General features: G+C 42.3%; 1 protein-coding gene across 1 annotated transcript in view; it reads left to right on the plus strand.

Annotated features, from left to right (window-relative positions):
* Window positions 1-5,463: 5,463 nt before the first annotated feature.
* Window positions 5,464-13,096, plus strand: part of DPT (dermatopontin) — a 25,837-nt gene continuing 18,204 nt past the window's right edge. The window contains exon 1 of the mRNA XM_009998250.1: window positions 5,464-5,762. Within this exon, the coding sequence (XP_009996552.1) occupies window positions 5,464-5,762 (299 nt within the window). The remainder of the gene's footprint in view (window positions 5,763-13,096) is intronic.

The following is a 13,096-nucleotide window of genomic DNA, read 5'->3' on the forward strand; positions in this document are numbered from 1 at the left end:
CCCCATGAATTTTCTGCAGCTGCAGATTTTATGCATGTATGCTAAAAGAAATAGGGATAAAAGCAGCAACAACTGCTACAGCAATAACAAATGACCTTTTTAGAAAAGAGAACTAGAAACACCTAGCTTTTAGTAGTGATATATAATTGGAAAAATACCATGCCCTGTCCTCACATTTGAAACTGTAATTGCCAACGCTCGCCAAATTGGCTTTTCCTCATTCTAATGATCCTGGTAGAGTCATTGTAATTGCAGCAGCTCTGTAATTTGCAACAACTTTGGGGAATGAATTTATTAGCACAAATGGTAAGAGTTATGTTCTGGTTTGGTTTGGTGCGTTTTTTTTGTAGCAGGGGAAGGGCCCCACAGGTGGCTCCAGTAAGAAGCTGAGAAGCTCCCCCTGCTCCAAACCCAGCCAAGGGGCCATTAGAGGGACAATGGATGTGCCTCAGCGATTAACATACAAAAGAACTGATATAACATCTGAGCAGAGAAGCGCTTAGGGGAGAAGAGCTGTGCTGGAAGAGAAGAGCAGTGCTGGGAAGAAGTTGCCTGAGCAGAAGTTTCCCTGCAAGCCATGGCGAGATAACAGGCTTTCACCATGCAGGCAGCGAAAGAGTAGGAATCATCTAACTTCTCCTCTCCTAGTGGACCTAACAAAAAATTGCATCATGTTCTGTTCAAAAGCTGTGTGTGACTTCTTATTATATGTATGTAATAGTCTAGTTACACAGTTCCTCATGTCCAGATTTGAGGAATGGCTGTATCACAACTGTTTAAATATCCCCTAGTAAATCTACTTGAAATTGTTTCTGGTGAAAGATCTGTGGAAGCCAGTAATGATCTTGATAGGCTCCTGGGTTATTTAATGGCAGACTATTCTGTGTAGACATTCTAGGAAGTCTGTAAAAACCCTACAGCTGATAAGGATGTCTCCCCTTTCACAATACAGTTCTTTTCCTCTCTGCAACTTTCCCCTGCTCAAAGCTTTGCATGAGCGAAGAGAGTTTTGCCACCAAGGTTTGTTACTGTCACTTTTGTACCAAGTTTCTTGGGATAATCTGATCTAGGAACAGTGATCAACCTATGAAACAAGTGTTCACTGATTTCTTGAAAAATGTGTTTTTAAAATACTACATTTCAGAGTTGCAGATGGAAATTATTTGTCATGTCATCTAGCTGGTTCCCCAGACCAGAAGAATGTGTTTCAATTGTTTCTTTACTGATGTTTGAGTTCAGCTTCCTTACCCTTTCCTCTGAGACTTTATGCCTTAGATTTTGTATTTTCTGTTTGCTCCTATTACTCAATCCATGATTTAATCCTATACATGCAGGCAGGAAGCTATAACAAAAGCAATTCAAAAAGCTTGTGAAAACCTTGGAAAAACAGCAGTGCAGCTAGTGCTTCTTTTCCTCCAGTATTTCAGGTGGTATTGTGTCAGAATTTTCTACAGCTGCTTCCAAAGAGAAAAGAAATTTGCAACATCCTCTAGTATCACAGGATTTTAAATAGTAGCTTCCCTTTTACAAAGAAAGAGCTACAACAAGTAGAAGCTGAAGCAGCTTCCCTGTAGGGAAGCAGCAGGAAGAAAGGGTTGGGAAAAGGGTTGAGTGCTTTCCCAGGACTGGAGTCTAGATGCTATAGCTTAAAATCTGTTTCTATCCCTGAGGTACTGGTTGACATTGGGCAAATCACCGAATCTACTGTGCAAAATAAGGGCATTTTAACCTTTCCTGCTTTTCAAGAAGTGACTGAAGTTAATAAAAAAACTTGAGAATACCAAGTGAAAGGTGCTAGAAAAAATATCGTTAGCAACAGGAAGCCTTGACAAATGGACTCCAGCCTTCAGCATACACATTGCTCTGAAAGAAGATAACAACTTTGAGCTAAAAGTTTGACAACTATAATCTTCATGCCTTGTGAAGCACAGCTTTACAGCAGCTTCATCCTGCTTCACATTACCAAGGTTTCTGTAACCACATTTCACAAACGTAATAAAGGTACCCCAAACCCTCGCGGTTTTGTAAAAACTGACAGTGCAGAAGCTAGAATAAAATTAAAAAGTCATGCTGCAAAGATGGCACAGAAAAATAATCAGTAATAGAATTCAATTTACAGCTCCCAGATGATGCAGCCTCCCTGACTCATCCAAGCCACTCTGCTTTATCAGAACTGCCAGCATTACTCTGAGACAGTGTGTAATAAAATATGGAAAATGTGTTCAAAATGTGTGACCTCGCTGATGCAATGAGCTGACATGAAAACCACTTACTTTTCACTGTGAAATGCCATGATGCTACTTTTCCTGGTGCAAACTCTAGTTGAAGCCAACCTAAATCACTAAGCTGCAGCCTAGTTTGCAGCTCCCTAGAGCCACTGTCTTTTGAACCATGATGTTTGTTTCACTGACCAGAACAGAATCAGACATAGCAGCTAACATGCCAGGGAATCGAAGGAAACAGCTAAAATAGCAACTCTCAGCACTCGCAAGACCAGTGCTGGGTTGGAGCAATGGTGTGAAATGTTAGTGAAACAAGTTGCATGCAGCCTCAGCTTTGCTCCGTGAACCAAGCAGCTGTGAACTGCAGAGCTGAATGAGCGTTGCTCAGGAACAAAATTCACATACACTATTTGTGTTTTTTTAACCTCTACAGGAATTTTCAAATCACAGCTCTTCCCACTCACAAATACCACCCATCTCCAAGGTGACTAAAAACCATCATGTCCCTCCTGCAAGAAATTCTACTCTCTTCTGTTTTTATTCAGTATCAGAATGAAACATGACATTTAATATTAAAAGTTTGCAGAAAGCACTGGATTTAGAAACACAGAACTGTAGATATTCAGGCAGTCCCTGGGCAGGATGTGTCTGCACTGCCACAACTGCTACAGGCATTTGTAATTGGCCATCTCTCTTATTCACTGTCCTCCCTGCACAGCTTTTTCCTGCAGCCAAACTGCTTCTTTCTCACAGTGCAGAGAGGAAGCACCACCCTACCTGCTCGCTGGGATCAGGCAGAGTAGACTGTATGTAGGCAGTGACAACAGACACCTCAAAGATTCACACACATCAAAGGTAGGCAAAGGAAGACTGTGCCCTGCTCTCCATAGAGCCTTCCTCCCTCTTCTTATCCCTTCTTGCCCCTGAGTTTGTGTGGGTTATTCAAGGACTTCCTTCCAAGAAATGGTGCTTATGAAGTATTATGTGAGGACCATATAGATACTAGAATGTGGTGCTTCCTGATAAAACTTTCAGGCTGCTTCTCAGGCATATACAGCAGAGTGCAGTGCTCCCAAGAGTTGACTACGTGTCTGAGGAAGAGGGGAAAAACATGTACTATTGTGTTAGATAAAAAAACTCATACAAGATTGTGCAGTTCAAGTCTGCACTCTGGTGCCCATTGGATAACCATGGGCTTTTAAAATTTCCTTTCTCTTAAGACTTTGGCTACCTGTGCCCCCTGCTGTTACCTAAGATCTAAAGAAGGGCAGCTCCAATGAATGGGCTGTTCTGGGCTGCCTCCATAGCTCTCTTCCCCAGGCATCTGTGGCTGGCCCAGCAGGGTGGTGCTTCCTGATAAAACTTTCAGGCTGCTTCTCAGGCATATACAGCAGAGTGCAGTGCTCCCAAGAGTTGACTACGTGTCTGAGGAAGAGGGGAAAAACATGTACTATTGTGTTAGATAAAAAAACTCATACAAGATTGTGCAGTTCAAGTCTGCACTCTGGTGCCCATTGGATAACCATGGGCTTTTAAAATTTCCTTTCTCTTAAGACTTTGGCTACCTGTGCCCCCTGCTGTTACCTAAGATCTAAAGAAGGGCAGCTCCAATGAATGGGCTGTTCTGGGCTGCCTCCATAGCTCTCTTCCCCAGGCATCTGTGGCTGCCACAGCTGGAGGTGAAGCACCAAGCTACATCAGCAACTCTCAGCTACCAGGTTCACGTGGATCTGCACTGGCTGTAAGCATGGACAACTGGATAATGCTGCACTGTGCTCCTGGCAAATCACACGTGCAGTTTTGCCAAACTAAGCTCTGCTACAAAAAGTGCTCAAGGCACAAAAGTGCCTGGTTGATGAGGCTGGAGGCAGATTTTGAGATGTGGGACTGCTTAGTAAAGAGACCCGCCTCCTGGGATGCTTATGTTCCTGCAAATCCATGACCATACATGCTGTGTTTGGAAATCCCTAAGCATCCAAGTCCATTGTTACCCCTTACAGATGATCTTCCTGATGATATCAACAACAGAATAAAAACTTATATAATTATGTGTGTGTGTGCGTGCATGGCCCCAGTGGGGAAGAGGGGTAGTGAAAAGAGTAGAGGGGGAACCTGCAGCAAGAAAGAGTCTCTGGATCATTCACTGGAAGAGACAGGATCTGAATCTGGAGCTGTTCCAAGGGTCACACATTTCACACAGCACAGGCACAATACACACAGACTATGGTAGATTGACTTTGGGCTTCTTACTTATTAAAACATGCTCAAGTCCCAGAGTTTTCTATAGGTCAAGTACAAAGTTAAGTAAAGCACACTGTGTTTTCCTTACAAAATAATCATTTGAGGATGTGGCATATAAACACATTTTCAGGTAGCACGCCAGGTTTTGAATTTGCAGCACTGCAGCTCTTCAGCAGTAGCCCCTTGTTTCTAGCCCATGATAAATGCAAGGTAGCTTAAAGAGCTTTGCTCAAAGATTTTAATAAGCTCCTCTCATGGGTAACTTGCTGATGTACTTCATCCTCACATTAAAATATCTGCTGAGTCCAAATTGTTACAGTACTTACACACAGTTGTAGCAAAATCAGTTCTGAATGGAAGAAGCCAATGCCCAGCTTCTCAGAGTGGGCTATTTCCATGGCAAGCCAGAGTCACAGTCATTTGGGATCCACCGCCCTTCCAACCAAATCAGCCCAAAATATCTAAATGATTTTTCACAACAGGAGCAGCGAATTCCCCCACCTTGCCCAATTCCTCTCTTTCTAGGGAATGGCACAATCATGTCACACATATTAGCGACAAAAGGCTGGAAACACACACACAATTGCATTCTGTTGCATGTTACTAGTGATGGAAAACGGCAACTTCAAATAAAGCTTTAATTTCAAAGAAAGTAGTTTTCAAACTTAACTGCTGTCTTGGGGATAAAAGTGGGATGTCTATGACAGTTGTACTACACAATGTGCATCTTGCTCTAAACGGTAGCTTTGCAGCAAGGGATCATAGATGGTTTATGGGGGTGGGAAGACCCTGCTCTTCGGGCCTGCAGACTTACTGTACTTGCAGAATTCCACCTTAAAAACGATTGGACGTGTCTGCAACTCAGAGAAGGTTTGCTAAGCAATGACACACTGCACTTGGATCTGGAAGCATAACATCTGGAAGCCAAATGTTAGAGGCGATATAAAAGGGCCAGCCCAACAAACCAGTGGGGCATTTCTAAGCCAAGAACATCCTCGGGATGGACCTCATCCTTCTCTGTGTGTTCCTGCCTCTGGTGACCGTGGCATGGGGCCAGTATGGTGACTATTACTACGGCCCCTATAACTATGGAGATAATGATGAATGGGTCAACGTGTACCGCCAGGGTTTCAACTTCCAGTGCCCACATGGGCAGGTGATTGTGGCCGTCAGGAGTGTTTTCAGCAAGAAGGAAGGCTCTGACAGACTGTGGAACTATGCCTGCATGCCAGCATCCCAGAGCCTCGGTGAGCCGACAGAGTGCTGGTGGGAAGAGATCAACAGGGCAGGAACTGAATGGTAGGATACCCCAAACCATCCCTGGAGGGCACAGCCCTGATACCCCCTATGGAGTGCTAATAGTGTGGTCAGAGAAATGCAAACATATATTAATGCTACCATAACCACTGGCTTCACTGCCCTGAATGACTGCCTGAGACTCATTAATCACTATTCATGCATGTGAGGAGATCAGCATCACATCTGTCTTCTCCCGAGCTGCTTCTTCCTGGAGGGTCTCAGTGTGCTTTAGAAATGCTGTGTGGTTTGGTCACTCACAATCCCAGCTGCAAAGTAGTTTGGTCATATTTTGTTCCACAGATGAGGAAAATGAGGCATGAACTTTCAGTGAGGAGAGGATAAAATCCCTGTTGAAAGGCCACACACTGAATCAGTGACTAAAGAGGGCAACAAATTTCAAAACTTCTCACTGTGACCTCCTGCTCTTATCACTAGAAAAAAAAAACAACTCTATGTATTGCACTGGCTTTTCTCTTTGTGTTTTTGTTGCTAAGCTTTTTGGCTCAGGCCCAGTCACAGGCTGTTTTCTTGTCATGCTGGCATTACAGGAGCCAAAAATCCACATTAACTAGTGATGATAGATATGTGATATATATGTAATATATATATGATATATATATGCAGTATAGTCATAGCAGAATATCATGTTAGTTCCCTAATATAGTCAGTTTGGGTTAACTGTTACAGTCTTCATGAACTTGAGTGGCAAAGGTGATGACATTTTATGGCCACCAATAATTTCTGAAAATATGTAAGGTGTTTCATGTTTAGGCAGCACAAACAAAGTATTTCATTACCTTCCAAATTTTTCATGAAACCCTGTTTTGGAAAACTGAGCTTGAAATGTTCTCTGGGTAGAATGAAATTAGTGCAAGGCTATTTTCAAATACTTGAAATGGTTTTGTTCCAGAAAGTGAAATGTGATTTTTGTAGATTTCACATTATATATGGGAACAGGTTAGCAAAGAAATGTGAAGCTTCTGCTTATTTAAACGATTCAGATTTTTGCCCTGAATTATTCATACTCTTTCATTCACCATGTGATACATTCCTATGGCTGATGCAATTGCTAAGATTTAGTCTATACTTAATTTTTTCATAAGTGTTGAAAAGAAAGGGGAAAGGCTGCAAAACAGACAGAAAGACAACACTGTTGAGAATGCTGGATGACTTCCTCATTTTTCATATATAGATGTAATTCCTACTTCTTGCACAATTCTTTTGAATCAGACCTTTCTATTGTTCAAAATACAATTATTATTGTCTTTCTAAAAATCCCTGGCAGCAATTGTTCAAGTTCCCTTCTAAAAACAGGGCACTGTGCAAACTTACACAGAACATTTCTTCTGCTATCAAACCATGGGGCCACAATTATAACCATGCTCTGTATGCTTAGCATGGCTACACCCACAGTGACTCTCATTTTCTTCACCTATTAAAAAAAAATCTTTCCACTTTGTTCTCTTGCCTCCATCTTTTCCCATTGCCAACCCTCTCTTTTCTCCAAGTCTTTTTTTCTTTTCCAGACCCTGTTATATGTTTTTGACTCTGGTTCACTCTCTTTCCTAGTTTTTTAGTTACTTTTGTTATGTTTTCCCTAGCTCACCTTTCCAGTCCAACATCCTTACCTCTATCTGCCTTCTCTGCATAGATGTCTTTCTTTTTTTCTTCTATGTATTTTTGGGGAGGATACACCAAAGTGATTAGAGATCACATAACCCTTTGCAAAGGTGAACTTGTGCTCCTAATTACTCGTGTTATTTCCATAGCTAGCTGTACCTGGCTATATCCTGTAGTTTTCTGCACCCAGGGCTGAGCTGGTGCATCTACAATGCTTCATGGAGACAGGCTTGCTGTAAGTCAGCACATCCTTTGCTGTGCTGCCCAAGAACCCAGCAGGCTTAACTCAGACTGGAGTGAAAGGGTGGGCCAGCAGGCAGACAGCCTGGAGTGTCTGACTGCAACCACAAACCTCAAATTAATGTGATGGTACAGATGTAGCCTGTGGGGCCTTTGACAATCCTAAATCATCTTGTCTCTTGGCAGCCTTACTTCTCATAGTTTCCTCTTTTTTCTCTCTCTCTTCCGTGCCTAGCTCAGTTCTATTTGGAGCCATCCTCAGTTTTAAAAAGATTTACTCAGTAATCAAATGGGACCACAAATATGATTCACAATCTGTAGCAGTAGTTCCTGTTTAGCCACCTCTGTTTCCCTGCTGATCTCCTGATGAACCAGTCTGCTGGTGAGCAACACAGCATCCTTGATTCAGCTGACACAGCACTCTGCTGGACTCACTAGTCCATTCCCCATCCTGTTAGGGTGGACTGTAATATTACTGCTTTGGCTCTGCCTCATAGGGTATTTTGTCTCACTTTGCACATCATATCCAGGGAAATTCAAGGGCTTGTACCACCAATAACTATAAAACTGCTAAGCTGATCCTAAAATTTAAGCTGCATTTCCTCTGCTGTAACTGAAGCCTTTTCTTCCTTGCTCTGCCTTCACTGAATAATGAGAACAAGCACACTGCATTCTTTGTTCAGTCTCTTTACTAGGTAGCAGTTATGCCTTTCCCTCGGCCACACACCTTCCCCCATGATCTTTCTTTCAGGCTGAACACATCTCTGTTCTTATAGTTCTCCTTTGGAAGTTTTGTATTCCAACACCCCTTTCTGCTAACCAAGATGCTGTTCAATATTGGGAGCAGAACTTGTTCCTGGATGAGTTAGAAATACTCCTGTCTAAAGCAGGGATATGTCTTCAGAACATCCCCTGATTCTACACACTCCTTCTAAATATTTATACACTGTGGCATTTCAGACATGTGCCTTTTCAGACACAATAAAGCTTATGTTTTTAGCTCCATTTATACTGAAGGAAATTTAACCTTTGGTAAATATTTTACCATCTAAGAAAGTGCCTGAGTGACTGCAGGTAAGACTGTTCTTCATGTCTTCACTGAATACTACAGTTCTCTCTACAGACCAGCCTTTGAATAGGGTACTTAAGAAAAACTTTTTTTCTTGACTGAAAGTACCAAAGGACAGGGATCAAACAAATGAATAAACAAAAGCTTGTAAGTGAAAGACAAACAACTCTGTCTTCCAGGAGAAAATGTTTGTTTAACACCACATGATACAGATGGAATCATGCCATGTTCCCAGTATAATCCCATAAGGCAAAAAGCAGAATTATTTCTAGCCAAGTGGTATTTAATGCATGATTATTGCCTCTTTTTCTTGTTTAGACTCCTGAGAAAGTGCTTGGATGGGACTTATTAAAAACAGATATCTAGATTCTCCCTCCCCACTCCCATTTTCATTCTCCTTTGCCTGCTATTTAAGTGCACAAACATATAGAGATCCTTCAAGTAGGCACACAACCATATTTCCCACAAACTGGGCGCAAAGACAGACTTGAGCAAAGGAAGTGTCTGCAGGAGCTCCTGTTTAGGTGCTGGCAGCTCAGCCTGGTACAGCTGCAAGGAGCTGTTTTTGTTTGCAATCTCTGACCAATCCCAAGTGTCAAAACTGAAGCTGTATCACCATACCTGATAATCAAACTGCCCTTTCAAAATGTTCCAATTTGCACTATCTACAGAAACAAGTTAATTTTCTTCAAAGCCCTGGGTTTATATTAGAGGGATAGTGCCACCAGCTGCAATGGACTGAGTCCAGCAGGGGCATCTGAGGAGAAGAGGGATGTTTCTTCAGAGAGGGAGGCCTCATCAGTGTTTGTCAGGAAGAAATTAACAGGGTGATTAGGGCCTTGCCTTCCCTTTAGGCAGGGAGGAAAAAGAAAGTTATCAGTGTTCACCAAATGAAAAAAAAATACAGCTGAAGATGATAGTGAGGATGCCTTTGACATGTGGAAGTCACAACAACACTTCTCACCACCCCACAACAGATAGTGGAGACTCTTCGTAGAAGTGTCTATCGGAGACTGGCACAGCCTAATCAAACATGGAAAAGTCATTCCCTTCATCTGAGTGACAGTGTTTCAAGTGTCCTGAGCCTGCCCTCAGCCACTTATTTCTCCCCACTCATCTGTAACAGACTGATCATTAAATTAGCTTGTATTATGCAACTAACCAAGCTTTTTAGAGGAGGACACTCCACAAGAGCAACTCAGGAGAGCAGGACAGGGAATCCCCTCCACAGCTGTCCCAAAAGGAACTGAAGTTTTGGATAATGAAATCAACCGGTTTTGGTGAAACAGCACTCCAGGAAAACAATGTATCTAATGTCTCATGAAAAACTGCCTTCCACATTCCCACCATGTTCTTACCACCTGAGTGAGGTTAGGGCATGTCTCTTGCATGCACTGCAGGAAGGTCTGCAGACGAAAGCACACAGTGAGTTTGCCATGTATGACACATCTCCATAATATGTAGATCCATTCCACTGTGACAGGCTAGAGAGAGGGAGCTTAAAAGTAATTAATGATGCAAAATTTACAGGAGCCATCTGCTCTACAGCAAAACAGTAAGATTTTTATGAAGTACATAGACTGACACTCTCAGGTTACTCTGTTATAAGGACAAAGTTGCCCTTAATGCAGCATGATCCAGTGACTACTGAACTGTGTGTCAGGTCAGACTCTGCATGTTTCCAGGGAGATTCAGGGAGTGCCATCCAGTCAGTGTGGCAGAGGCTCAATGCAAGCTCTAACAGCACCACTTACTGCACCTTGACTTGGGCTTCCCTGAGCAGATTTGTAGTGAATGGGTTGTCATCCTCAGGAAAACATGCTGCTCAGAGTAATTCCTGACATAAGAGGGACAGAGAGCCTCAGAGACCAGTTTACAACACAGCACCAGCATTTGAGGTGAGGCCATACCTCATGCACGTTGTCCAGTTCTGGGCCCCTCACTATAAGAAGGACATTGAGGTGCTGGACCATGTCCAGAAGAGAGATACCAAGCTGGTGAAGGGTCTAGAGAGCAGGTCATACAAGGAGCAGCTGAGGGAACTGCGGTTGTTTAGTCTGAAGAAGAGGAGGCTGAGGGGAAACCTCATTGCCCTCTACAACTACCTGAAAGGAGGTTGTAGGGAGGTGGGTGTTGGCTTCTTCTCCCAAGTAAATAACAATAGGAACAGAGGAAATGGCCTGAAGTTACAGCAGGGGAGGCTTAGACTGGATATTTCTTTACTGACAGAGTGGTCAGGCACTAGAACAGGCTGCACAGGGAGTTGTGAGAGTCACCATCCCTGGAGGTACTCAAGAAACTTGTAGATGTGGCACTTCAGGGCAGGCTCTAGTGGCTGAGGTTGTGCAGTTTTTTGTGGGTGTTTTCTGGTAAAGCGTGTGTGATTGTTTGTGTTTGTTGGATTTTGGGTTTTTTTTGTGCTGATGGTTGGACTCTGTCATCTCAGAGGTCCTTCCTAACCATGACAATTCTGGGATTCTGTGATTGATGGGGCATAACACTCAAGGGCGTTGTCTAGCAAAGAGTGAAAAAAGATCACAGAATCATTCTGGTTGGAAAAAGACATTTAAGATTATTGAGTCCAGCCATAACCTAACTCTACCAACTATTAACCTAACTATACCAAGTGCAAGGCAAAAGCATCCTGCCATAATTATGTAGGCATATTTATGCTGTGTCACCATAACTGGTGTCATTGCTCAAAACAATGATACTGCTGCAAGCAATATTTGTCTTCAGTCTGGTAGGCAACTGTTGAGTCAGTGAGGTACACAGTGGGACACTGAGGCTGTATCAGTGTCTGCAAGAAACTTTGGATTAGGGTGAAACAGTTTGTGCATGGACTCATAATCCACATATGCATTTTGAGCAGGTTTGTTTCAGAACAGCTCTAGTTTGGTATATATGCTCATCGGTGCACAAGGAAAGCGGTCCTGACCTGAACTAAACTGGTAACACAGATGCACACCTTGGCTGCTTGCCATGACAGAACTCAGCTGTGCAACACTCATTAACCAGACGAGAAGCAGGTTTGGCAAAGCAGAGCCTTTCTGCAGCAACTGCGGCAGGATGTGGAAAGTCTCAGCTAGGATGTCTCTTACTACAAAAACCTCCACCCGAAATAAGGCTGGATAGTTTACTTACTGTCTATGAAGCACTGCACTCATTTCCAACAGATGTAAATGAGCGAAAGAAAGGCAACTTCCCATTCAACAGCACCTGACCCTCACCAACACCAATCTTCCCACTCGTCCATCTACACGCCAGCTCACCTCCTCTTCTCCCAGTACCAGATCCAAAAGGCAAATCTCCCTACATTGCAACTTGAGCCAACTCGAAAAACAAAACAACCTATCCACTGCCAAGTTTAATCCCACACAGTCCCAGCTGGTTTCTTATGCTCTTCACCTAAGAGACATCTTCCTCTTTTCTTAGCAATGTCAGGATTTCATGAGTGAGGAGAACCCAGTGACATTAATTCTGAATATTGAATTACCCTCAATAATTAAAGTGCTACAGAGTGGGTCTTGTGAAAAAGACTTTTTTTTTTTTTTTCACTTGGCTATAAATCAAAGTTTTTATTCACCATCCTGGTTTGCAGGATTTGCTGTAATAGGAGTAGTGAATACAACTGAGAAGGAAGAAATCCTTATATATTAATTGTTGTTTTCAGATCAGTATCAGTACACAGAGCAGCTGACTAAAAAGGTGTGTGGGGAGGGCTCATTTGTTTCCCCTTGAAGAATTACTTTCTGCTTAAAGGAAGGAGGCCAGTTGGGAAAAGGAAAGAGAAGAAACTACTTTTTTATGTGTTCACAAATAAGCACTCCAATTTCTGAGAGTATCTCTTCATTTTTTGGAGGAATATGTGGACTTTACTTGAAAATAAGATTAGGGAAAAATGTCTTGTGCAATCTCAAAGCTAAAGAAAAGTATCAACGTCACTATTATCTGTCTTTTGCTGAACCCAATATCTGTTCAATAACAGATTGCAAGTCTTTGTGTGTATGAGGCAACTAGAGAGAGGGAGAAGTGAACATGAACTTAAAAGTACATTTCAAATTTTAATCTGGATGTTCTTAAAATAAAATGGCAATTTAATTGTGAGACATGACATGTCCAGTTACACTGTCCATCTAAGCAATTTTTAAGGCAACTCCAAATATTTTTATTTTTTTTCAAACAAATTTTCATGATATGATAAAATCAGAATCAAAAATAACCAAACCTTCCTAAAGTTTGATGCCCAAATATGTATGAATGTAAACATTAGAGTATTTTGTTAGCTAGATTTCTTTCAATAAAGAAAAGGCTCCACCAGTGACATCTCTCTCAAAATGAATCTTTCCACCAGAACTGGAGTGGATTAGTAGAAGTGTCAAGAAAATAAAAACTGTTGTAGGGA

This window comes from Chaetura pelagica, unplaced genomic scaffold (assembly GCF_000747805.2).
Source record: "Chaetura pelagica isolate M959 unplaced genomic scaffold, ChaPel_1.0 scaffold65, whole genome shotgun sequence".
NCBI classification, from domain to species: Eukaryota; Metazoa; Chordata; class Aves; order Apodiformes; family Apodidae; genus Chaetura; species Chaetura pelagica.